Below are 25,090 nucleotides of genomic sequence, written 5' to 3' on the forward strand. Positions count from 1 at the left end.
TATGATAATGGTGTCGGCGGCGTACTGGAGGAGGGAGATCCCGGAGCCGCCGGCCAGGTGGGGGGTGATCCCACAAATATGCCCCGCAGCCTTAGCCTTATCCAAGATGGTGGCAAGCGCGTCCACCACCATATTGAATAAGAATGGGGAGAAGGGGTCGCCTTGTCTAACCCCACAGAGGGTGGGGAAGTAAGGGCCGATCTCACCATTGATTTTCACAGCAGTGTGAGATGTTAGGTTTGGCTGCGAGGTCTGTTTGGTATTGAGCCCAGACTATCAACATCCCTTTATCAATTGGATAGGAGTAGCGACAAATGTCGCCTAGATGGTGGCTTTAGTCTTACTGTTGTATTACTTTGTAAGGTCTTGTGTGAACAATTAATAAAGTAGTTGCATGCATCGTCCAGATGTAGAGGTCGGGGGTCATCCTCCTTTTGTAAAAACAATAAAAAAAGCATTGAGGTGCCTTCACGCTCACAATGGCCAGGCCACACATTTATATCCTCTAGAGATCATGAACATACATCATCACTACGTTGAGGGGTGGGAGATTGGACCACATGAGGTTTGTTTCTTAGAGTTGGAAGGCATAGTGATCCACTATTCAGCTTCATTTTTATGTACCACGAGCAACTTGGTACATTTAGCCTTGTTCAGAATGACCAAGTTGGGTATTGTAGACGACATTCTTGTCCAAAATGAAGGAATACACGATGTTGGTGGACACACAGTATTCTTCCCGACACGAATTGTGGGGAGCAAAACACCGGCAAAGAAATTGTATCATGATTTATAGACTAGACATGTCAATGTGTCATGATGCAGAGCAGCTACACTGTTCATAAGCTCAAAGCACACGTTTGCTCAGCAACTATTGATGCTAGGAATAAGGTAAACCTTACAGGAGGCTCGAAAGCAGCGGGGCGCGTGACCAAAGTTTGGCTCAAAGATTTTCTTTGTGTCATTTGGTGAAAATTCGTCGGCCCAGTGAACAAGGATAATAATTCAGGCAATCAATTGTGCCTTCAATAATACTTCCTTCGTCCCAAATTACTTGTCGTAGAAATGGATGTATCTAGAAAATTCGTCTAGATACATCCATTTCTATGACAAGTAATTCAGGATGGAGGGAGTATGAAACTTCTAATGGAGCCTTTTACATGTCTATGCCACCCAACATTTCCAGAGTTGAACTCTTCTTGGTGCTGACCCTGATATGAAGCATCAGCTACTGCATGTATGAATTGCTTGAGGGAACTCATCTGCCTCAGGTTAGCTGAAATATTTACAAGACAGTCAGAGGAAAATATAGTACGCCCACAAAATGTTTCAGGCCCAATGAATCCTTTCTAGTTATATAAGCCAGGGCCATTTTCTAAGTTAGCACCATTGATAGTTGTGTTTCGGCGAGCAGGCATTTAACTATGCTAATTTTTAGAGACTTATCATGCATCAACTCTGAAAAATTAACAAACATCTCTTATTGTGTGGCCGTACTCTCCTAAAATTTTCAGGGCCCAACTCACAACAGTTCGCTCAACATAAACCTCCAATGTTGGCTCCTCGGTTTCATGAACGATGCTCTGGAATTTGATAATTCTCCGGAATTCATGAACCAAACAGGCTGAAAATTCATGGTACCTGCGCAGGCTATCTGCTACCTCATCATAAAATTTCATATAACTAAGTTTAATGGCTTAGATTGTATTCAAAACAAAGATTGTACCGAGGATAAACAAAATGAAACACAAAAGCTGAATTTGATAACTAGAAGATTCAACAAAAAGTTATAATTTCATATTATATTGGTAGGGGCCGCGCAGACGTATACCCCCTCTAACACAAATTACAACGTCTACTCTCCCATGAAGGGGAGACTGGTAGATCAACGTGCTCACTAGGTGCAATGTGAACGATTGATCTAGGCCATGAGCCTTATTGATCACCCATGGACCCCGTCCAGGTAAGTATGCTCAAAAGTAGCCCTAGCCTCCAGTTATATAATCGTCTTCCCCAAGCCAATATTTTTAATCTTTTCGTGTGGGACTAAAACAAACTTAATTGATCTGCGGTCCTGGTCTATCTTAAGTTCTCAACCGAACACATTGGCCGACGGATTCGGGCTTGGGTTGCATCTAGCCCATTAATACAAAGCCAGCCTCTTACACGATCTTCTCGGAAAAAGAAAAGGCGCATGATACGAATCAGCCGGATGATTTGTCTATGAAATCGTCCGCCTACCCAGCTGTCAGATCAACGTGTTGATGGCCATTCGATGCACCAACGCCACGATAGCAGACCAGCTTCAACGCCGCGCTACTAGCAACCCCGGTAAAGCTCCACTGCAGCATAGTGCAGCGTGTTATAGCTCCAACGCAGCATCGACGGAGTCCGGCGAAGTTCCATTGCTGCCCCAGCGAAGCTCCAATGGAGCACTGACAGAGTCCGGCAAAGCTCCGGTGCAACCCGGCGAAGCTCCGGTGCAGCACCGACAGAGTCCAGCCTCTGGCGAAGCTCCATTGCAACCCGGTGGAGCTCCAACGCAGCACCGACGGAGTCCGGTGAAGCTCCATTGCAGCGTCGTCTATGCTTCCACCGGAGTTGAGGGAGATGGCCCAACACACCGTTCCGATCAGCCGCACGACCACCCTTAGAGTAGCAGTGGTGTGTTTGTAAAAAAGCTGCAGCGTCAGGCATGCTCACCGAAGCCTCTTTCACTGGTAGCGCCAGTCGCGTTGCAACGCAACACCGCCGGTGACGACGGCCGGAGTTAAGGGAGATGGTCCGTCACAGCAATGGTGCTGCTGCAAAACACATGGATTGCGGCATGGTGTGGCAGTGGCGAGCGGGAACCTTACAGCCGTGCTGGCCAGAGATGCCCTCCTGCCGACCTTGCTGCAACCGCGCCGTAGCGTTGCCGGTGTCGACCTTCCATTACAAGAAATATGTCAACTTGTGACCCTCACTATTGGCCGTTGAAAGGTCATATTTGTTCATTTGCGACCTTTTTGTGACCAAAAATAGAAGGTCAAAAGCTGACGGTCGTAAATTGAAATTAACGACCTTCTGTAAAAGGTCGTTGGTTCTTCGACCAAAATTTTGGTCACTAGCAACCTCCCCAGACCACGTAGGCATCCAGCGTGGCAAGCTGATGTGGCACAAGAATCAGCCCGGTCTGATTCGGTGTTTTACATGGGCCAAGCCCAACAATTCAGCCTTTTTAGAATATTTTTTCCTTATTAATTTGGTCAACTACATGGGCCAAGCCCACATTTTAGCCTTTTTATTTCTAGGCCATGGCCTCTTATAATGCATTTCTTATTAGTTTTCGTCCTTCCAGAAAAATATTGTTTGGTCCATGGCCTTTTCACCCCAAACCACGTTTGTACCACCTTGGTATGTCTCGTGGCCTATTCAGGCCCGGTACTATCATGGCAATTGAGTAATTTTCACAATCAGGCATTAAAGCAACATGTACACAGGGAATACAAAATTTCATTACACAGGAATACAATGTCTACATAATTTGCCTTATCTCACTACTACATAACATTGTTCAACACGTAGGAGCACATCTGGTACTATTTTAACAATGTCTTCATTGCTCCCTCTGATGGGCAAGTTCTCCAGGTGCGACAACTTGAATTCCTACAAGAACAGAACATTACATGAATAGATCTATCGAGGAGGAAACAGTAAAACAGGCTGAAAGCATCACACATACAAATAATAACAGCATACATTAATGTATAACATAATAAAAAATATCTATAACCAGGGCTATTTCTAGCCAACCTGTGTGCATGAATCATAATAGATCAAGCAAAAGACATAAACATCAGCAAATAGCAAATATTAGTGAAAGGGGACAATTTCTAGTACTCGTCATGTTTGCAAAGTGAGCAAGAACGATTATATTTTCCTACACATACTTTCTGACTTTTCCTTAGTCCTACAGTGATCTGCTCACTCCAATTCTATCTACTCAACCCATTCACATGCAACATGGATAATCAACTAGCCTCATCATTTGAAGCATCTAGTCAAATAAGTAATTGGAATGCAACATGGATAACTATGCCCTATGAAACAGTTCACGTATCAAGAACCATCAAAGTAAATAAGGAACTCGTATAGAACACCAACTCAATCACCTTCACAGCAATGAAATCATGGATAGTTCTTCTATTTAATTGAAGTTCTCTAAGCTTCTCCCCCCATTGAAAGCAGTCTACAAAATAATTGAGAACAAGGTCAGCGCCAAAATATTTCAAACCATATAATTTCTTGTAATCTCATATACTGTTATTCAAAATAAAGATGTATTTTGCTGTAAGATTTTAACGCTAGTACACAAGACATAAAAAGGTACGAGCAATCCTTGGTGATCTGAAGCAGCAGCACAAAATTTAAACACAGACAATGCATGCCATATTAATAGCAGCACAAATAGAGAAATGCAAAAGGCACCTCATACTAGTATGGTGATCTTCGGCGCAAATTTTAAGCTCTGTTTCATGTAGATAATTTATTTGGTTTCAGTAAACAACAACATGCAGTATATATGAAGGGTTCTTGGTTGCATAACAGCTGAACTAATCCCCCATCTAGGGGGGGGGGGGGGGGATTACAACAGGTTCCTGCAGTACACTAGATATGCCAACATTTTAGACTACTAGTACCTAGAAATCATATGCAACTCTGTTTTTTGCTCTAGCCCAGCCACAAGATCATAACAGAAATTGTAAGTATCTGGTGCATTTGACATAATAAAGTAGCTCCCGAACAAACAGAAGTTCTGCATCTTCACATCCCAATTGAGGAGGTCTGTGGGATAACCTACCCTGAGGAGCTCGCCGTGGGATCTTCTCCATGACCAGCCCCCTTCTTTCACAACACCAGATTGGCCTCTTCACGAACCTGCAAAAATAAATGCACGCACACATCGGATTGGGGGAGACGAGAGGAGGAAGAAGAAGAGAAGAGGAGGAGGAGGGATGTGTATGCAAGTGTATAAGAATCAAGCATGAGATACTTTTCAAATTACTATGAACATTCTTAGTTTCTGGCAGGGGTATTTTGTACATGTTGGCATTAATTGAAAAAAATGGATATGAACAAGAAGGCGCTGCTGCACAATAATGAATGAGAACAATCAGGTACTGGCAGGGGTATATGGCTGCACCATCGATCAATGCAGGACACTGCCACCAACGTAAATGCAGTAGCAACCTTTCTGATGTATTAGTTAAACTGTTAGTCCACTCAGCTAGCAGTAAGCACCTACCAAAACACTTGAAAACTCTCCAAACACAATGGTAAAGTACAAAGTTCAGAACACTTGTGACTGCTATAGCCAACTCTGTCAATTAAGTGGTATTAAGTATTAACTGATAAGAACAAGTGGCCTGAACCAAACTGAACATACATACTCTGCTGCCGTATAAGGGTATCAGAGGGATCGAAAAATGACCCCAACTTTCCTAGTCGATCTAATTGCATCCCAGATGTATGGAGAAACAGATAGGCAGTGTTGTTGATTAAGCTGCAACTAGATGTATCCACGGTCAAGAAAATGTTGTAATTAAAAGGTGTCATGTTCACTTCAGGAGATCCTCACACAAAAGGAATGTTGACTTCCTACATTATTGTAACTTCTATGCAAGAGCATATGCCCATTAACAAGATTACCAACAACTACAATGCAAATTAATTCCAGATATTTTGTCAAAACAATGAAGAACAGGGAATAGGGAACATCCGTCAGTAGATCCAAGCATAACTAATACAGTATGTTACTGCAGACCAAATCACACAAATGTCTTCTAATTTAGCTACTAGGCACAACAGAATCTGTATGGGCAGTGCCACACTTCACATCCGTCAGTAGATCCAAGCATCAGATCAAATCAGACAATTTCAAAGCCATAATCTCAAGATGGCAATGCTTAATTGAGGATTAATCTCATGTACGCGGAGAATAAATCATACTGTACTTGGCTGCAGTTTGGCTTACCTCGTCGTCGCCGCCGGGGGTCTACTTAGCGGCGGCCACGGCGAGCAAAGGGTGAACTTGGCCGGGGCACCAGGAAGGGAGGCACTGTCGCCTCACTTACCGCCGGGAGGGGGGGGGGGGGGGGGGGGGGGGCGTGAGGTTGGCCGGAGACGAAGACCCTAAGCCTCGCCGGTGGCAAAGTTGTATCCTTCCATCTCCGCTCAGCTTTGGCCTTGGTGTCACTACAAGTCGTTGGACTGGATGCTGGCGACCTGGGACTGGATGCTGGCGGCGAGGAGATGGGGACGAGGGAGGAGGAGTGCGGCTTTGGGGGAGGTCCGGACGCGGTTGGTGACGACGAAGGAGAAGACGATGAAGACACGGCAGAGGGACCCCGCGAGCCCCGCGAGGGATAGCGCCGGGAGCAGCGCCTCCAGCGCGATGACCGGCCACTCCAGGAACCGCTCGCAGATGCCGCCGCCGAGGATGACGAGGGAGAGGACCAGGACCCCCACTCGCGGTCGATGGTGGCGACCATGTCCATGACGGCCTCCGTCTCGGGCCAGTTGGATCTGAGAGTGGGGAGAGGGGAGAGGGGAGAGGATATGAGATGGGGAGAGGAGGGATCTGGATCGGGAGCACGATGGGGAAGGCGGCGCCGCCGAGGGGACGGGAGGCGGATGAGAGTGTGAGGGGAACACCGGAGGAGTGGGGTGGGAGCGGCGGCGCGTCGAGATCCAGAGGGAGGGAGTGGGGTTGGGGGCGGCGGCGCGGGGAGAGTGAGGTGGGTGGGCGCGTGAGGTGGGTGGCGGATCTGGAGCGCTAGGGTTCGTGGGGTGAGAGGGTGAGGGAGTTTTATTTTTTCTTTTTCTTTTTTTTTTGAGCCAAAGAGGGGGAGGGGGTGAGGGAGAAAGGGCTGCCATCGGATCCGAGAGCATCCGACGGCGTTTCAGCACGATCCGCGTGACATGTCTATGGACCAATCAAAAATTCAGTACACGTTATGACTTTCTAAATTGGTCGTAATCGACTTAAAATAAGGTGTTGAACCATATTTTTTCAAAAAAAGGTGTTGAATCATATAAACAGTTTTATGATATGAGAAATTCAAAAAAAAACATTCTCATTGTGTCAACAAACGTGACATAGTTTTTAGGAAAACTAACAAACTTGGAATTGGAATAAGACAAATATCTTTTAAAAATTGTTATGAGAAATGAGTTTTTAAGGGGGGAATCGTTTTCTATTTTCGGAGTGCCAAAAATGTTTACAGCACCACTCCATTTTCCAAAACTATAAGACATTATTTTATGTACAGTTGACCAAATCTTTAGATGTAAAATGCTTTCGATCCACCTCTCATCAAAAAGACAAATTATGTTTCAAAAAAGAATCTATCTCGGCATTCTTTTGTTTTTCTTCTACTTTTTCACATGAAAAATTCAGAGAAATGATCTCATATTGTGCACAAGGGTGCATCTTGGAATTCCAAACAATGTTGCCTAAGGAAGTTTTCATTTTCTTTGCGTGGAAAATCCATTTTCCATTTTTCTGAGTGCCCGAAATGAGTTTTTTTGTGAAGGACCTACCATATATTTGTGGCAAAATTGGACCAAATCAATTTTCTAAAATACTAGGCCATATTTAATGCACAATAGACAAAATGGTTGGGTGTCAAAAGTTTTGATCCACCTATGGTGAAAAAGACAAATTCCCGCCGATTTAGTAGGAAGCGGGTCAAATTTGAACTGCAGCTGCCTCATAGTTTGCTCTTTATTTTTTCCAAAAATCATTTCTAGGTACATAAGTATCTATTTCATCATAGAAACATCAAAAGTTTTCCAAGATTCAACCACTAGTTAGGAACGGTCAAGCCCGCCGTTTTGACCGCATTTTGAAACGGGCATCATTGTGTCATCATATGTGACCAAGTTTCCAGTAAAAATAATAAACTTGTAATACGACAATTATTTTAAAAAGTGTTCTCAGAAATGAGCTATCATGCGTGAAGATTCAGGGCTTTCAAGCCAAATGATCAATCTTATGGCCACATTCATGACATACTTTGTTCAAATGATCTCATATTGTGCACAAGGGTGCATCTTGGAATTCCAAACAATGTTGCCAAAGGAAGTTTTCATTTTCTTTGTACGAAAAATTCATTTTCCATTTCCCGAGTGCCCGAAATGAGTTTTTTTTGTGAAGGACCTACCATATATTTGTTGCAAAATTGGACCAAGTCAATTTTATAAAATACTAAGCCATATTTAATGCACAATTGAAAAAATGGTTGGGTGTCAAAAGTTTTGATCCACCTCTGATGAAAAAGACAAATTCTCGTCGATTCAGTAGGAAACGGGTCAAATTTGAACTGTAGGTGCCTCATAGTTTGCTCTTTATTTTTTCCAAAAACCATTTCTAGTTACATAAGTACATATTTAATCATAAATAAATGGTTTGGTGGCGATACGTCGAGTTTTAGACGGTGGCCGAGGGCCCCAACTCTAGAGCGCGTAAACTCGCATGCCCGCCACGTGGTCACCGCATGACCGTGGCGTTGCCATGTGTTCTGGGCGGCCTAGGCATCTCTAGTGGGTTGGGCACTCCCCAGATAGGTGCTAGGAAGAAAATCACAACATAAGATTCTCACGAGGAGACCGATCGATGCTCCAACATGAATAAGCAGCCAAGTGTTTGATTAGCGGCACGGGAAATGCACATGGATAATGGGTGTGAGTTTTGGCTGAGGATGATCAGTTACTAAGAAGACCGTCTTCCCAAATTTTCAGCTCAAAAAGAGGAGCCTATGTGATACTTGCTTTGCAAAGTACCACACTGGACATAAATACGAATGTTGAAGCTGGGCTTAAAATAATGAATGGATTGAGCTGGCATTTGGTGGAGGATGGTTATTTGGGCATAGGAAAGCACTGTAGAAAATGGATACCATTTGGACATGCCAAAGTGGTACTTCTTCCCAAAGTGTTTTTCTGAACAGAATAGGAAAATGAATATTTTTTAATTATTTTTGAACTAGGCAAGGAAGGTTTTTTTTACATATTTGATGAAGATATGGCCCAAAAAATTTATGAGTTTTTTTGGGAATTTTGGGAATGACATAAATATAGGTTGCTTCACAACCTGGGGCAAAAATTGGCACATGGACATGACACATAGGCAAAACTGATGAGATGGCGCCTAGTTATCACAGCCCACCACAATTTACAAGGCTATGACCATCTATATTGGTCGTTAACAACTAGAGATAAGGCAGCGGACCAGTGCTGTTTTCTTTATGACCATTTCGTGTAAGGAAATTACGACCTTTCTGACCAAAATGATCGCAATGGTTTAGGGTTTGGAGCCCCCCGAACAGCTTTTGACCAATTGGTCTCAAATGGTTATAGATCTATGACCAATTCTTTCAGGGTCACTGACAGAAGGTCACTAGTTGACATATTTCTTGTAGTGTTCGCCTGCTTGCATCAATAGCGGCTGCGATTCCTGCGAGTCATGACAGTAGGGTGGCTGCTTCGCCCAATGTTTGCAACAGGGACGGTGTCGGAGCAGAGTAGCGTTATAAGGCCGTCGACGGCGTCCACTTCCGGTTCCCAGATTTGTTGGTAGTGCTCGCCATGGGATGGATGGCCTATTCTCTTCTCTGGCAGTCTCACGTGAGGATGAAAAGGGGAAAAGAAAAAAACGGATGCAGAAGACACACAACGAGTAGATAAGGCTGGGATGGAGTGGTGGTGGCCCCGCAGGGGACACGTGGTGCGCACAGGACGCAGTTTACAGAGACAAGAAATCATCCGGATGAACCCAAACGTTTTCCAAAAGAAAAAGGCAGCCTCTTGCAGGATGTCGTAGGGACACCCAACGGTTCCTAGCCTTGTCGTTGCTCTGAACTGCGTCGTTAACTGTTGCTGCTCATTGCAGGTGTTTTCGAGATGCGCTGGGGTATGATATAAATTAAAACTAAAATTTTGATCACGTCCAAATGTCTTGTCATGTTGAACTTTGCTAGCTAGCTCAACTTGATCGATAGCCATCCTTGTGTCTGCTTGCCGGATCAAGCTGTTCCGATAGGATCAAAACATCACAAGACCACGCACCAGGTGGTGGCTCCTTTGGCATCCGGCCAGTAGCATGCATGACTGCACATGGCCTCGTGATTGTATGTACACAAGTAGTAGGTCATGTATTAGTGACTAAGCTCAATACGATTTGCCTTGTGGACTCACTAGGTGATTAGGGCATCTCCAACATCGAACCTCAAACCCTCCGCTTACGTCTGAACCACGTGGTTTCGAAGTGTTGTGATATACAATGTGGTCCTGCATCGGTCCGCAGCACGTAGTCCGGACACACTTTCTCCCGCAAACCGGCACAAACATGAGAGACTTTGCCGGCATCCGGACAACAGACATGCCCGCTTCTGACCACCCTAGCCCACCCAAAACCACCCCCTCGCCCGCGCGCATTCCCACCCGGCATCAGCTGCCCGCATTCATGCCGCTGTAGAGCAGCCGCTTCACATTGAAGTCAGCCCAGAGCGGACGCCGCCTCTCACTAGCTCCGCCACGAAAGCGGTGTGCTGACTGAGGACGCCGCCCACACCATGTCCCCAGTGTTTGCGCCTGTCAATGCGGGCGACGCGCTACTGGACGGAACATGACGGGACGGATATCTACCACACCCATTCAATACCCCGTCCATCTGTGCGCCGCCATTAAGAAGGCTCGCCGGCCTAGAAACCCACTTCGGCACCGCACATTGACACACCCGAATGCCTGGACTCAACGGAATCCGCTATTTAAAGGCGGCCACACCTGGCTAGCTCCACTCCACAACACAAGTCGCTCCACATCCTCCTCCCTTGCACCGCGTCTGCTATGACTGTAGGTGGCAAAGCTTTGTGGGAGAGCCTTTCCGTGGAGATGAAGCGCGAGGTGGCCGCCCTTGCAGCCACCTGGCAGAACCGCCGTGCCAGGCGGATCGTCGGCCAACTTGCTCGAGATCTCCGATGACAAGGACAACCCCACGAAGAAGATGGACTTCGACGACACCGCACCAGAGTCAGTGTCTATGCACGCTGTCTTCACCATGGAGCAAGTGCAGGTGCACTACAATGTCGACATGGCGGAGGACCAGTCTGCGCCAGCACCTATGTCGGGGTTCCAGCAGGCGCGGGAGGAACAATGGTACAACCAGTTCCTCCTGGGGCAGCACTGGCTAGCGGAGGGCCACATCGACGGTGAGCACACGAGCGAGGAGGCCGTGGCTGAGGCGAACCCCACTTTGACGCAGAGCAACCTACAATCTACGTGGACGTCTATGCTCAAGCCACCGCTCTCCAAGAAGCGGCTGCCGCGGAGGCGCAGCTGCAAGCGATCGCGGACGGGAACACTGCCAGCTGCGCCTCATATGCACCGCCGATGAACTATCAGGCGGCCCAGTGGGGGTGCCACCATATCGATAGTGGACCTCAAGTCCACCGATGACGGACAAGGCGTGGACTCCTCCGAGAATGAGTAGGCCACGGGAGGCGGCAGGGCCTTGTGTCCCATGTGGGCCAGTTCGTCTCATGTGTTCTACTGTTCCTCGCCGGAGACCGCAACTTCACTTCATGGCTCTTATCGCCAGTGCTCATGGAGACAGAGGATGGAGGACGACAAGGGCTTGGACGCTGGACGCCGTCGTAGGATAGGTTTAGGGTCGGGTCGGAACTGTTTTTTGTTCTAAATGTTCGAAATCTAATGAAAATCCGCCATGTTTGCATGAATGTCATTCGGTTTGTATGTAATCCGCCGTGTTTGCATGTATTTCGTCCGGTTAGTTCAAAGAATGGTTGAAATATATGCGGGCAACATTGCATGGCCCGCTCCCGCATCCATGTCCGCTGACTAGTCCCCCTGTCCGTGAACTGATGTTGGAGAAAATTTGAGGGTCGCCGTTGGAGGTGCCCTTACTATGTGTTTTTTTGTGAATAAGTGATTACTATTTGTGACTGCCATAGACAATTTTACGTTTATTTCCTCCTCTGATTCCATGATAAAATAATATAACTTATAGGAAGAATATTGTGAAAATATATTCCGTACCTATAGATATTTCGGTGCGACAAATTTTCACACAAAAACTTCTGGAAGAAACATCGTCGGCATGACAAAGCACAATGCGCAAACACGGACTTAGGACTGTGAACCATCCTCTTCATCAAGGGATTAACTTGGTCCCCAACCTGGAAGGCGTGATCGAACTATTAAGACTTACAGTCCTCTGAATCGAAACATTTCATAAGAAGTAAACATTTTCTATGGAAGTTCTTTCGAACAAAGATTGAAGCTGATCACCGAAGTTAGTATGAATACCTTTCCTACTCTTCACCTATTGTTTGAACAGACAATTCACAACAATACTATGCCATGATCACAAAACCGACAATGTGTGCCATAGCCATTATAAACTATTGAATAGTCTATGCCCCCACCCCCTTGCGTCGCTTCCACGAGCGACACATGGGAACCCTAGCTTTCGCAGCCACCAGGCTCCCCTTTGTTACGGGTTTGTAGGCCTTGCTAGTGTGGCTCAGACATCAACAGGCGGGGCGGGGAGGGAGGGGGGGGGGGGGGGGGGGGGGGGGGGGGGGGGGGGGGGAGGGTGCTGAAGTAGACCCCTAATATACTTGAAAAGAAAAATCAATGCTCACCGAACTATGTAAAATGCAACCACTTCTAGTTGACAAGGAGCGAGTACATGTGCTGAAATTGAAGACACACATAGACTCACCAGCCGATAAAATGGTAAGCAGTGAGATGCCCTCACACTCATAATGGGCAAACTATAAGCGTATGTTCGTAGTTCCATAGCCTTCAAATTCTCGTTCATCTAGAGACTATGAACATATGTCATCAATACCTTGAGGCAACAGAGTTTGCAACACATGTACATTTGTTGCTTAGGCTTGGAAGTCATCGGAATTCGCACATCCGCTTTACTTTCATGTTCTACTAGCAACATGATTTCTTTAGCCTTGCTCAGACTGACGAGTTGGGTGTTGTGGACACCACTCATGTTCAATGGAGTATGTCATGGAAAGCGCGATGTTGATGGGCACACGAGATTCTTCAAGACGTGATTTGTCAGTCACAAACACCAGCTAACAAAATGTATCATTATTTATAGAATAGACATGCCACTGTGTCATGACATAGAGTAACCACACCGTTCATATGCACAAAGCACAGATTTACTCAGCAAGTAATGAAGCTCGAAAAAAGGTAAACTTTACATGGGGATCCTAAAGCACCAGGGACACATGACCAAGGTTCGGCTCAAATATTTTGTATGTATCTCTCAGTGAAAATTGTTGAAATTGGGGGTCATTAGTTCTGACATGCACCGTGCCCCGGTGAACAAAGATAACAATCTGGGCAGTCGACCGTACCTTAAATAATATGGAACTTCCAATGGAGCCTTTTACATGTCTTCACTACCTCTCAAAACAATTTGAGAGACCTAAAAAATTTCTTGGTCGACGCGGGTAAACTCATTAGCTGTCTGTGTTAATCCTGCAATGTGTCACACTTCCTGATGCATGTATGAACTGTTGGAGAGACCACTGTCGTCTAGATTCAGCTGAAATATTTCTAGGACATTCAGAGGAAAATCTACCATGCCCACAAAATGTTTCAGGATGGAAACCTTCCAGCTGGTTAAGCCAAGGTGAGTTAGCACTACTGATACTAATATTCTGCGTCGACCATGCTCAATTTTCGAGACTTATGATGCATCAGTTGAACTAACACTGCCTATTGTGTCACCATCCAACTCACAACAGTTCGCTCATGATTAAATCTGCCAATGCTGGCCACTCTGATTTATGAAACGGTGCCATTGCTCTGGACTCTGGTAATTTTTTGGATGGGTTCTCATGAATCAAACATGCTGAAACTTTGCTGGTACCTGCACATGTCTGTGTACTAGTCTTTTGTAAGACCTCAAATCTCTAACTCTAAGCCTCTGAACTCACCTGTATCTTGTTTTTACCATAGTCCCGTCGGCTATAAATTTCTGGTGCAAATGATAGTAATCTACAAACAGGCTAATATTTTAACTGACCGGGGCACCATGTTTCTTCTTTCTCTAACAAAAATTTCTGCTCATTATGGTAAAAAAAACTACTAATCTAGCGGCTTGCTTTTCACCCCTCAATCTCATGCACAGACCAGTCAAAATGTTGATTTTCTTTGGCATAAATCTTCAATCTACTTGCTTGTTCGTGTAGGCATAAGCATGAAGCCAAATCTTGCAACATATTCTTATTCTTAGGTGATGACATTTCCAAAGACTATGGACTCCTACCTTCCTTTATCTGTTATAAATACTAAATATGATCAGAGTTTTAATGAAAAAAAGATTAACACAATATTTCTTTTAATTGGCCAATAAAATTTAATTTCATAATTTGGCAGGGGCCGCGCGGACGCGTACCCCCTCTATCACAAATTATGACTTCCACTCTCCCAAAGAAGAGGGTAGATCAACGCACTCACTATGTGCAATGTGAACCATTGATCTAGGCCATGAGCCTTCTTGATCGCTCATAGACCCCGTCCAGGTAAGTATGTTTAAAGGTCGCCCTACCCTCTAGCTATATACTCATCTTTGGAGAGCCAATCCTGTTAATCTTTCCGTGTGGGACTAAGCCAAACGTTATTACTCTGACTCCAGGTGTATCTCAAGTTCTGAACCGAACGCGCACATTGGCTAGCCAGTACTATTTATTTGTTTAAAAGAAAGGCCGAAGGATTGAAGGGCCCAGTTACAATTAGCCCATTAACACAAGGTACGGCCTCTTGCAGGACGCCGTAGATACACACACCTTGAGATTCCTGGCGTTAGTCGACTTCGGTTTCTCGTGCTCTGAACTAAAGAAGATATTAATTTCAAAAAAAGAAAACTAAAGAAGATATTAATTGCAAGAGCACGCACCAGGTTCCGGCTCCTTTAACATCCGGCCAGCAGCATGACTCGTGTACGAGTATGTACATGGCCTATTAATTGTATGCGTATGCGTGTTGTACGCAGCGTATCAGTGACTAAGCTCAGTACAGTTTGCCTTGTGCAATCGAGAAGTGATTACTATGTGTGACTATCACATACACTGCCATGTTCATCTCCTCTTCCAAGTCCATGAAACGTATTCCTATATAATTAGGTGGGATATTATAAAAATACATCCCATACCAAGGCCTGGCAAAATTTCATCAGACACCAAGTACTTCCAAAAGAAACATGGTCAACACGACCAAGTATAACACGTGAACAAATATTTAGGACAAGACCAAAGATTCATGGCTTCATAAAAAGCATATGGAAATATTTGGAAGCTATTTGAGGTTTCCTACAATTCTTTCTGGCCAAAATAATTCACACTGACATATATAGTGAGTAAAATGACCACAGAAATTACAACGACCTACCATACCACTTGTAAATTATTGAGATGGAAAAAAATGAAGATAAACCATTTAATGCTACCTTTCAATAGAATTAGGCTATAAAACTTTTTTTTGAAGAAAAGGCGCTGGCCGAGCCCGAGAAGAGCTCGAACCTAGTCGGACTTTGAATTAACAAAGCCATCAACTGACAAGGATTATATGGCAAGAGCATACAAGAGAAAGGGGAAATCTGGAAGAAGGAGATACAAGGTGCTAAGTAGAACAACTCCAAGGCGACCAACAACGGCCAAGAGCACACCATGTCGTTGCCAACGACCGCTACCACGCCTACACCAACTAACCTGCTAAAGCCACGGGAGGAGGGCACCACCGTGCAACTATTGTGGTCGCTGACTGACACCAAAGAACCAAACATGGGCAACAAAGATTTGTGTCCGCCGCCGCAAAGGACCACTATCCTTTCACCAAGGCTCGATGGGTGTTGCACCGGCGAGCGGCATAGTGGTTCCTTAGAACCCAAATCAAGGTGCCAAGCTGCCCAAGGAGAGACAACAGGAGTAGACCCACAAGCAACGGGAGCCCGACCACCCAAGCACCATCCTCGACAGCGACGAGACGGAACGCCGGACTTGAGATATCGAACGAAGGCGCTGAACCACATAGAAGGCCAGAAAGGGCAGCACCATACATCGGTCAACGGTAGGAGTCGCCAAAACCCAACGCATACCACCAGCATCGAGAACGACACCGATACCCACACACTAGCGGCAGGGGCCATCTGCACCTGGACTGAGCAACCTGCAGAAGATGAAGCCATGCCAACTCACGCCGTCATCGAACCGCCGCCAACTCCACCACCACTCGAGCATGCCCAAGCAACGACTTTAGGAAGGAGAACGCCATCGCGGTGTCGTCGTTGCCCGGAACAGGGGATCTGAGGCCTTATGGGCATTTGCTGGGCCTATGAACTCCGGTCCTACATGTATCTTCTTCCGAGACTTTTTAGGGTACATCGTACGACACAAAATCCTTCGTTCAAAGGAGAAGTCAAGTCATCAGTTGAGAGAAAACCTTGCCCCATTGACGTGATTTCCTGTGTATGCATAGAATTATTCACTTCACTGAGTTGGACATGGGAAGTTCTAACGCATGGTAACAGAACCCGGTGCAGCCTCTGCTTGCTTTTACCCACAAGTGAGATGTACGAGAGTATATGACGTCCTATGCACAGCCTACGGATGAACCGGACAAATAAAAATACCTGTTTTGCTAGTCTAGTATTCCTTTCTAACATACTCCCTCTAGTCTTTTTTGATCTATATATAAGCTTTGTCTGAAGTTAAAGTACCTCTAATTTAACCAAACTTACAAAAAAAATATCAATCACTCATGTGGTAGTATATGATTTACATGAAGATCATCTCCAGAAGATGTGTTCATTATGATCTTGCGCAAAGATATCCTTGTGACATATTGTATGCAAACGTTATCTTACAGGAATGTACACATAAACTGAATAAATTGACAAAAGAGAAAAGTATGCTTTTCGTCCCCCAACTCTTGGTGAAGTCTAGATTTGGTCCCTCAACATCAAAACCGGGCAACTTGCACCCCCAACTACCGAAACCAGGCAAGATTCGTCCCTGGACTCAGTTTTGACCGGTTTTGGTGTTGACCTACCCCTGTTTTGACCGGTGCTCACTCATATTCCTGTAATTTTCTTATATCCATGAACTTTTTGGAATTCACATGCACTTTTCAACTCCGCATAATTTTTTCAAGGTCACGTATTTTTCTATAAATAAACATACTTTTCTCAAATCAGCGAACTATTCTGAAATTCGCATACTTTTTTCAAATCCGTGATTTTCTAACATTTACGTACTTTTTCCAAATCCCCGTATTTTTTCCAAGTTTGTGTAATTTTATCAAATCCAAGTATTTTTCAAAGCCCTGAACTGTTTTTGAAATTTGCATAATTATTTCAAATCCACATGCTTTTCAAAGTCCACATTTGTTTTCAAATCCGTGTGCCTTTTATAATCCATGAACTTTGTTTGAAATTCACGTACTTGTTTCAGGTAGAAATAATTTTTGAAATCCACATATTTTTGCGTAAAAGAAGTCCATATCCACGTTTTTTTTCAAGTTCGCATAAATTTTTCAAATGCATGAACTCTTTCAAAAAAATGTACTCGAATATGAAATGGTACATCAATTTTGAAAAATTAAATGAACTTAAAAAAACTAAATGAACTATTAAAAAATACGCATATTTGAAAAAGTACATGAACTTGGAAAAAGTACGCAGATTTAAAAAAATACACAAATTTTAAAAAGGTTCACGTATTAGAAAAAAGTAACCGAATTTCAAAATATTACGTGGACTTGAAAAAGGTAGGCAAATTTGAATCGGAAGGGTCAAAACCGGGGTGGGACAGCACCATGATAGAGACATTCAATGCACTTTCTGTTGGTGTTTGCTGAATTGTCACAAAATTCAATGCTCCCATATCCTGCAAACAGCAGCCATGCGCCAAATCCAATGCTCACAATCAATCAGGAAAGCTAGCTCCTTTTGTTTTCTATTTTCTGCTACAGAGCCAAATTTGATGCATTTCATCAACCAATTGGTAAAGCATAAAAATAAGTAACGTACACAAAGTTACGTAATGAACATCCTGCAGATCCACGAGATCGATCGATTGGCAGACACGCGCAGAACGCTCGCCATGTCCTCCGTAAACGGTGCCCTACTGTGAGTCCTTGAAGATGCAGTTGGCAACAGTATCGATCTGGGGCAGTTGTCAACATCTCGAGGCCAACGCCAGCCGTCTCGTCGAGGCCTTCCTCCGAACGGCTGCTTCTAGCACGTCCTTGCCGCGCTCGAGCAGAATGTTGCCCATCGTCCGCCACGATAGGACCCGGCCTGTGTCCATGGTAAGACTGCGGCACAGCGCAAGAAAATACGAGGATGTACATTTGGCTCCTCAAACACCACCCGGTGGCTCTGTCTCTGTGTTGGGCGTGTTAGGCAGGAGTGGGTCGCTGATAAGTGGTTAGGAAGGGGATGCGACGGAGGGGTAGGAGCACCGGGGTACACCACTTGCCCAGTCTATGTACTGGCCGACAGAGGTGGCGTCCATGGACATCGTTCTTCTCCTTGTATGCTCCGTCGTGATGCTCCCACTCCTTTGGTGCCACTCCGGGTGAAAACATGACCTTCGGGATCAGACGGTGGCGGCTACCTTTGGCCGTATCCTTCCCGAAGGCATCGTATTGGAGTCCTCGCTCCGGCCGTGACCGTCTCACCGCTCCTCGGCGGATTGCTCATCTTCATGGTGATCTTTGTCGTCCCAAGCAGTTCTTCTTTGCTTATCATTAGGTTGTTTGGTCGTCGTCGGGTGGAGTTTCGGTGCTCGGCGCCTTTGTATCTCGCCTTGGGTGTGTGTGTTGAGTGTCGTGGTGGAGTGCATTTGTATCTTCATGGGGGGCTTTTTGGTCATAACTGGTTAGGAAGGGGATACTCTATATGAATTTTCTTAGAAGGAACGAGATATGGGCGCTTGGTTAGGAAGGAGTAATTTTCTTAGGAAGGAGATTATGATCGTGATTGACTCTAATATCTTTAGTTTCCCATGTACATGCTGGGGGTATATATTTTGCCGGAGGGAGTGCATGGTTCGTTCGATAAAGTCATTGTCTGTTTCTTCTGGCAAGCGATGACCAAAAGCGAGAAGTACCACATGGTGAAGTGGGACGACATCTGCCTGCCCACGGATATGAGTGGGTTGGGTATACTGGCCTCCCGTCGGATGAATGTTGCCCTCATGCTTAGGTGGGTTTGGCGGATCATCCGCGGGGAGGGGGACTATGGCTGCAGCTTATTCAAGCAAAGTACCTTTGGGGCATGCCACTACTAGCTTGCGATCGCATGGAGGGCTTCCAATTTTGGCAGTCGATCCAGAGGATCAAACATGATATTCGCCTGGGTTGTCCTTCTCGAATGGGAATGGCGGAGGGGCCATGTTTTTGGTTAGATCGTTGGGTGGAGGAAACCCCTCTTTACACAGGGTTCCCTGAGTTGTTTGCAATATGCGTGAATCTGTTGCTCTTAGCCTCGAAGGCGGTCCAAAATGGGCAATGGAACATCTTGTTTCGTCACTCATTTGGCCCGGTGGAGGTGTTAGAGCTGACGACCCTACCGCATGTGCTGGCCAGTGACCATGACTCTATGCAATGGCGCCTTTCTCCCTCGGGAGATTTTTCTGTGGCGTTGGCATATCGTGCGTGGTGTAGGACGCCGATGATTCAATGGGTCATGCCACTTTGGGAGGCGCCTCTATTGGAAATATGCCCTAGAGGCAATAATAAATTGATTATTATTATATTTCCTTGTTCATGATAATTGTTTATTATCCATGCTAGAATTGTATTGATAGGAAACTCAAATACATGTGTGGATACATAGACAACACCATGTCCCTAGTAAGCATCTAGTTGACTAGCTCGTTGATCAATAGATGGTCACGGTTTCCTGACCATGGACATTGGATGTCGTTGATAACGGGATCACATCATTAGGAGAATAATGTGATGGACAAGACCCAATCCTAAGCATAGCACTAGATCGTGTAGTTCGTATGCTAAAGCTTTTCTAATGTCAAGTATCATTTCCTTAGACCATGAGATTGTGCAACTCCCGGATACCGTGGGAGTGCTTTGGGTGTGCCAAACGTCACAACGTAACTGGGTGGCTATAAAGGTACACTACGGGTATCTCCGAAAGTGTCTGTTGGGTTGGCACGAATCGAGACTGGGATTTGTCACTCCGTGTGACGGAGAGGTATCTCTGGGCCCACTCGGTAGGACATCATCATAATGTGCACAATGTGATCAAGGAGTTGATCACGGGATGATGTGTTAATGAACGAGTAAAGAGACTTGCCGGTAACGAGATTGAACAAGGTATCGGGATACCGACGATCGAATCTCGGGCAAGTATCGTACCGCTAGACAAAGGGAATTGTATACGGGATTGATTAAGTCCTTGACATCGTGGTTCATCCGATGAGATCATCGTGGAACATGTGGGAGCCAACATGGGTATCCAGATCCCACTGTTGGTTATTGACCGGAGAGTCATCTCGGTCATGTCTCCATGTCTCCCGAACCCGTAGGGTCTACACACTTAAGGTTCGGTGACGCTAGGGTTATAGAGATATTAGTATGCGGTAACCCGAAAGTTGTTCGGAGTCCTGGATGAGATCCCGGACGTCACGAGGAGTTCCGAAATGGTCCGGAGGTAAAGAATTATATATAGGAAGTGCTATTTCGGCCATCGGGACAAGTTTCGGGGTCACCGGTACTGTACCGGGACCACCGAAAGGGTCCCGGGGGGTCCACCGGGTGGGGCCACCTGCCCCGGGGGGCCACATGGGCTTTAGGGGGTGCGCCTTGGCCTATATGGGCCAAGGGCACCAGCCCCAAGAGGCCCATGCTCCAAGAGAAGAGGGAAAGGAAGAGTCCTAAAGGGGGAAGGCACCTCCTAGGTGCCTTGGGGAGGAGGGACTCCTCCCTGGCCGCACCCTTCCTTGGAGGAAGGGCCAAGGCTGCGCCTCCCCCCTCTCCCTTGGCCCTATATATAGTGGGGGGGAAGGGAGGGCAACCAAACCTAAGCCCTGGCGCCTCCCTCTCCCTCCCATGACACATCTCCCTCCTCCCGCAGCGCTTGGCGAAGCCCTGTTGGAATCCCGCTACTTCCTCCACCACGCCGTCGTGCTGCTGGATCTCCATCAACCTCTCCTTCCCCCTTGCTGGATCAAGAAGGAGGAGACGTCGCTGCTCCGTACGTGTGTTGAACGCGGAGGTGCCGTCCGTTCGGCGCTAGGATCATCGGTGATTTGAATCACGACGAGTACGACTCCATCAACCACGTTCTCTTGAACGCTTCCGCGCGCGATCTACAAGGGTATGTAGATCCACTCCTCCCTCGTTGCTAGATGACTCCATAGATAGATCTTGGTGACACGTAGGAAAATTTTGAATTTATGCTACGTTCCCGAACAGTGGCATCATGAGCTAGGTCTATGCGTAGTTTCTATGCACGAGTAGAACACAAAGTAGTTGTGGGCGTTGATTTTGTTCAATATGCTTGCCGTTACTAGTCTTATCTTGATTCGGCGGCATCGTGGGATGAAGCGGCCCGGACCGACCTTACACGTACTCTTACGTGAGACAGGTTTCATCGACTGACATGCACTAGTTGCATAAGGTGGCTAGCGGGTGCCAGTCTCTCCCACTTTAGTCGGATCGGATTCGATGAAAAGGGTCCTTATGAAGGGTAAATAGCAATTGGCATATCACGTTGTGGTCTTTGCGTAGGTAAGAAACGTTCTTGCTAGAAACCCATAACAGCCACGTAAAACATGCAAACAACAATTAGATGACGTCTAACTTGTTTTTGCAGGGTATGCTATGTGATGTGATATGGCCAAAGGATGTGATGAATGATATATGTGATGTATGAGATTGATCATGTTCTTGTAATAGGAATCACGACTTGCATGTCGATGAGTATGACAACCGGCAGGAGCCATAGGAGTTGTCTTTATTTATTTATGACCTGCGTGTCAACATAAACGTCATGTAATTACTTTACTTTATTGCTAACCGTTAGCTGTAGTAGTAAAAGTAATAGTTGACGAGACAACTTCATGAAGACACGATGATAGAGATCATGATCATGGTGATGGAGATCATGGTGTCATGCCGGTGACGATGATGATCATGGAGCCCCGAAGATGGAGATCAAAAGGAGCAAAGTGATGATAGCCATATCATGTCACTATTATTTGATTGCATGTGATGTTTATCATGTTTATACATCTTGTTTACTTAGAACGACAGTAGTAAATAAGATGATCCCTCATTAAAATTTCAAGAAAGTGTTCCCCCTAACTGTGCACCGTTGCGACAGTTCGTTGTTTCAATGCACCACGTGATGATCGGGTGTTTGATTCAAACGTTCACATACAACGGGTGTAAGACAGATTTACACATGCAAACACTTAGGTTGACTTGACGAGCCTAGCATGTGTACAGACATGGCCTCGGAATATAGAAGACCGAAAGGTCGAGCATGAGTCGTATGGCAGATACGATCAACATGAAGATGTTCACCGATGATGACTAGTCCGTCTCACGTGATGATCGGACACGGCCTAGTTGACTCGGATCATGTAATCACTTAGATGACTGGAGGGATGTCTATCTGAGTGGGAGTTCATAAGATGAACTTGTTTATCCTGAACATAGTCAAAAGGATTTTGCAAATTATGTCGTAGCTCGCGCTTCAGTTCTACTGTTTAGTTATGTTCCTAGAGAAAATTTAGTTGAAAGTTGGTAGTAGCAATTATGCGGACTAGGTCCGTAAATTGAGGATTGTCCTCATTGCTTCATAGAAGGCTTATGTCCTTAATGCACCGCTCAGTGTGCTGAACCTCGAACGTCGTCTGTGGATGTTGCGAACATCTGACATACACATTTTGATAACTACGTGATAGCTCAGTTAAACGGTTTAGAGTTGAGGCACCGAAGACGTTTTAAAACGTCGCGAAACATATGAGATGTTTCGAGGGCTAAAATTGGGATTTCAGGCTCGTGCCCACGTCAAGAGGTATAAGACCTCCGACGATTCTCTTATCCTGCAAACTAAGGAGAAAAGCTCAATTGTTGAGCTTGTGCTCAGATTGTCTGAGTGCAACAATCACTTGAATCGAGTGGGAGTTGATCTTCCAGATGAGATAGTGATGTTTCTCCAAAGTCATTGCCACCAAGCTTCTAGAGCTTCGTGATGAACTATAATATATCAAGGACATATATGATGATCCTTGAGATATTCGCGATGTTTGACACCACAAAAGTAGAAATCAAGAAGGAGCATCAATTGTTGATGGTTGGTGAAACCACTAGTTTCAAGAAGGGCAAGGGCAAGAAGGGATACTTCATGAAACGGCAAATCAGCTGCTGCTCTAGTGAAGAAACCCAAGGTTGAACCCAAACCTGAGACTAAGTGCTTCTGTAATAAGGGGAACAGCCACTGGAGCAGCATTACCCTAGATACTTGGTAGATGATAAGGCTAGCAAGGTCGATAGAAGTACATTGGATATACATTGTGTTGATGTGTACTTTACTAGTACTCCTAGTAGCACCAGGGTATTAGATACCGGTTCAGTTGCTAAGTGTTAGTAACTCGAAATAATAGCTACGGAATAAACGGAGACTAGCTAAAGGTGAGCTGACGATATGTGTTGGAAGTGTTTCCAATGTTGATATGATCAAGCATCGCACGCTCCCTCTGCCATCGAGATTGGTGTTAAACCTAAATAATTGTTATTTGGTGTTTGCGTTGAGCATAGACGTGATTGGATTATGTCTATCGCAATACGGTTATTCATTTAAGGAGAATAATGGTTACTCTGTTTATTTGAATAATACCTTCAATGGTCTTACACCTAAAATGAATGGTTTATTGAATCTCGATCGTAGTGATACACATGTTCATGCCAAAAGATAGTAATGATAGTACCACCTACTTGTGGCACTTCCACGTAAGTCATATCGGTGTAAAACGCATGAAGAAGCTCCATGTTGATGGATCTTTGGGCTCACTCGTTTTTGAAAAGTTTGAGACATGCGAGCCATGTCTATTGGTGTATATGCATGAAGAAATTCCATGCAAATGGACCATTTGGACTCACTTGATTTTGAATCACTTGAGACATGCAAATCATACTACATGGGCAAGATGACTGAAAGCCTCGTTTTCAGTAAAATGGAACTAGAAAGCAACTTGTTGGAAGTAATACATTTTGATGTGTGCAGTCCAATGAGTGCTGAGGCGTGTAGTGGATATCGTTATGTTCTTACTTCACAGGTGATTTGAGTAGATGTTGAGTACATTTACTTGATGAATCACGAGTCTGAATTATTGAAAGGTTCAAGTAATTTCAGGGTGAAGTTGAAAGATCGTCGTGACAAGAGGATAAAAGATATATGATATGATCATAGAGATGAATATCTGAATTACGAGTTTGGCACATAATTAAGACATTGTGGAAATTGTTTCACAACTAATACAGCCTGGAACACCGTAGCGTGATGGTGTGTCCGAACATCATAACTGCACCCTATTGGATATGATGCATACCATGATGTCTCTTATCGAATTACCACGATAGTTTATGGGTTAGGCATTAAAGACAACCACATTCACTTTAAATAGGGCACCACGTAATTCCGATGAGATGACACCGTATGAACTATGGTTTAGAGAAACCTAAGCTATCATTTCTTAAAAGTTTGGGGCTGCGACGCTTATGTGAAAAGGTTTCAGGCCGATAAGCTCGAACCCAAAGCGGATAAATGCATCTTCATAGGACACCCAAAACAGTTGGGTATACCTCCTGTCTCAGATCCGAAAGCAATAAGGGATTGTTTCCAGAATCGGGTCCTTTCTCGAGGAAAAGTTTCTCTCGAAAGAATTGAGTGGGGGGATGGTGGAGACTTGATGAGGTTATTGAACCGTCTCTTCAACTAGTGTGTGGCAGGGCACATGAGTTGTTC

General features: G+C 45.2%; 1 protein-coding gene and 2 non-coding genes across 4 annotated transcripts; all 3 read right to left on the reverse strand.

Moving 5' to 3' along the window:
• Positions 1 to 1,808: 1,808 nt before the first annotated feature.
• On the reverse strand, positions 1,809 to 1,971 carry LOC125549767. Its single transcript, XR_007301488.1, has one exon. It is a non-coding gene; the product is annotated as a U1 spliceosomal RNA (small nuclear RNA).
• Positions 1,972 to 3,432: 1,461 nt separating this feature from the next.
• Positions 3,433 to 6,830, reverse strand: LOC125546041. 2 transcript variants are annotated; one of them, XR_007300419.1, is made up of 4 exons: positions 6,017 to 6,830; positions 4,844 to 4,920; positions 4,155 to 4,231; positions 3,433 to 3,648 (listed from the first exon to the last, which is right to left on the reverse strand). XR_007300419.1 is itself a non-coding variant. In XM_048710158.1 (3 exons), exons 1-3 carry the CDS (start codon positions 5,085 to 5,087, stop codon positions 3,532 to 3,534), a joined length of 438 nt encoding a protein of 145 aa, XP_048566115.1. In that variant the 5' UTR covers positions 5,088 to 5,363; the 3' UTR covers positions 3,433 to 3,531. The 2 variants fall into 2 exon arrangements, 1 of the variants encoding a protein (XP_048566115.1); XM_048710158.1 differs by lacking the exon at positions 6,017 to 6,830 and having other exon boundaries at positions 4,844 to 5,363.
• Positions 6,831 to 14,468: 7,638 nt separating this feature from the next.
• Positions 14,469 to 14,626, reverse strand: LOC125549744. Its single transcript, XR_007301466.1, has one exon. It is a non-coding gene; the product is annotated as a U1 spliceosomal RNA (small nuclear RNA).
• Positions 14,627 to 25,090: the final 10,464 nt, after the last annotated feature.

This window comes from Triticum urartu, chromosome 3 (genome assembly GCF_003073215.2).
Source record: "Triticum urartu cultivar G1812 chromosome 3, Tu2.1, whole genome shotgun sequence".
NCBI classification, from domain to species: Eukaryota; Viridiplantae; Streptophyta; class Magnoliopsida; order Poales; family Poaceae; genus Triticum; species Triticum urartu.

Bases quoted from the DNA above. Each gene is read 5' to 3' on its own strand.
- LOC125546041 (XM_048710158.1), bottom strand. From the start codon at position 5,087: ATGTACAAAATACCCCTGCCAGAAACTAAGAATGTTCATAGTAATTTG. The intron at 4,232-4,843 runs GTAGGTTATCCC...ATTATTTTGTAG, and splicing joins CCCACGGCGAGCTCCTCAGG to ACTGCTTTCAATGGGGGGAG. The intron at 3,649-4,154 runs GTGATTGAGTTG...CTGTTCTTGTAG, and splicing joins ATGATTTCATTGCTGTGAAG to GAATTCAAGTTGTCGCACCT.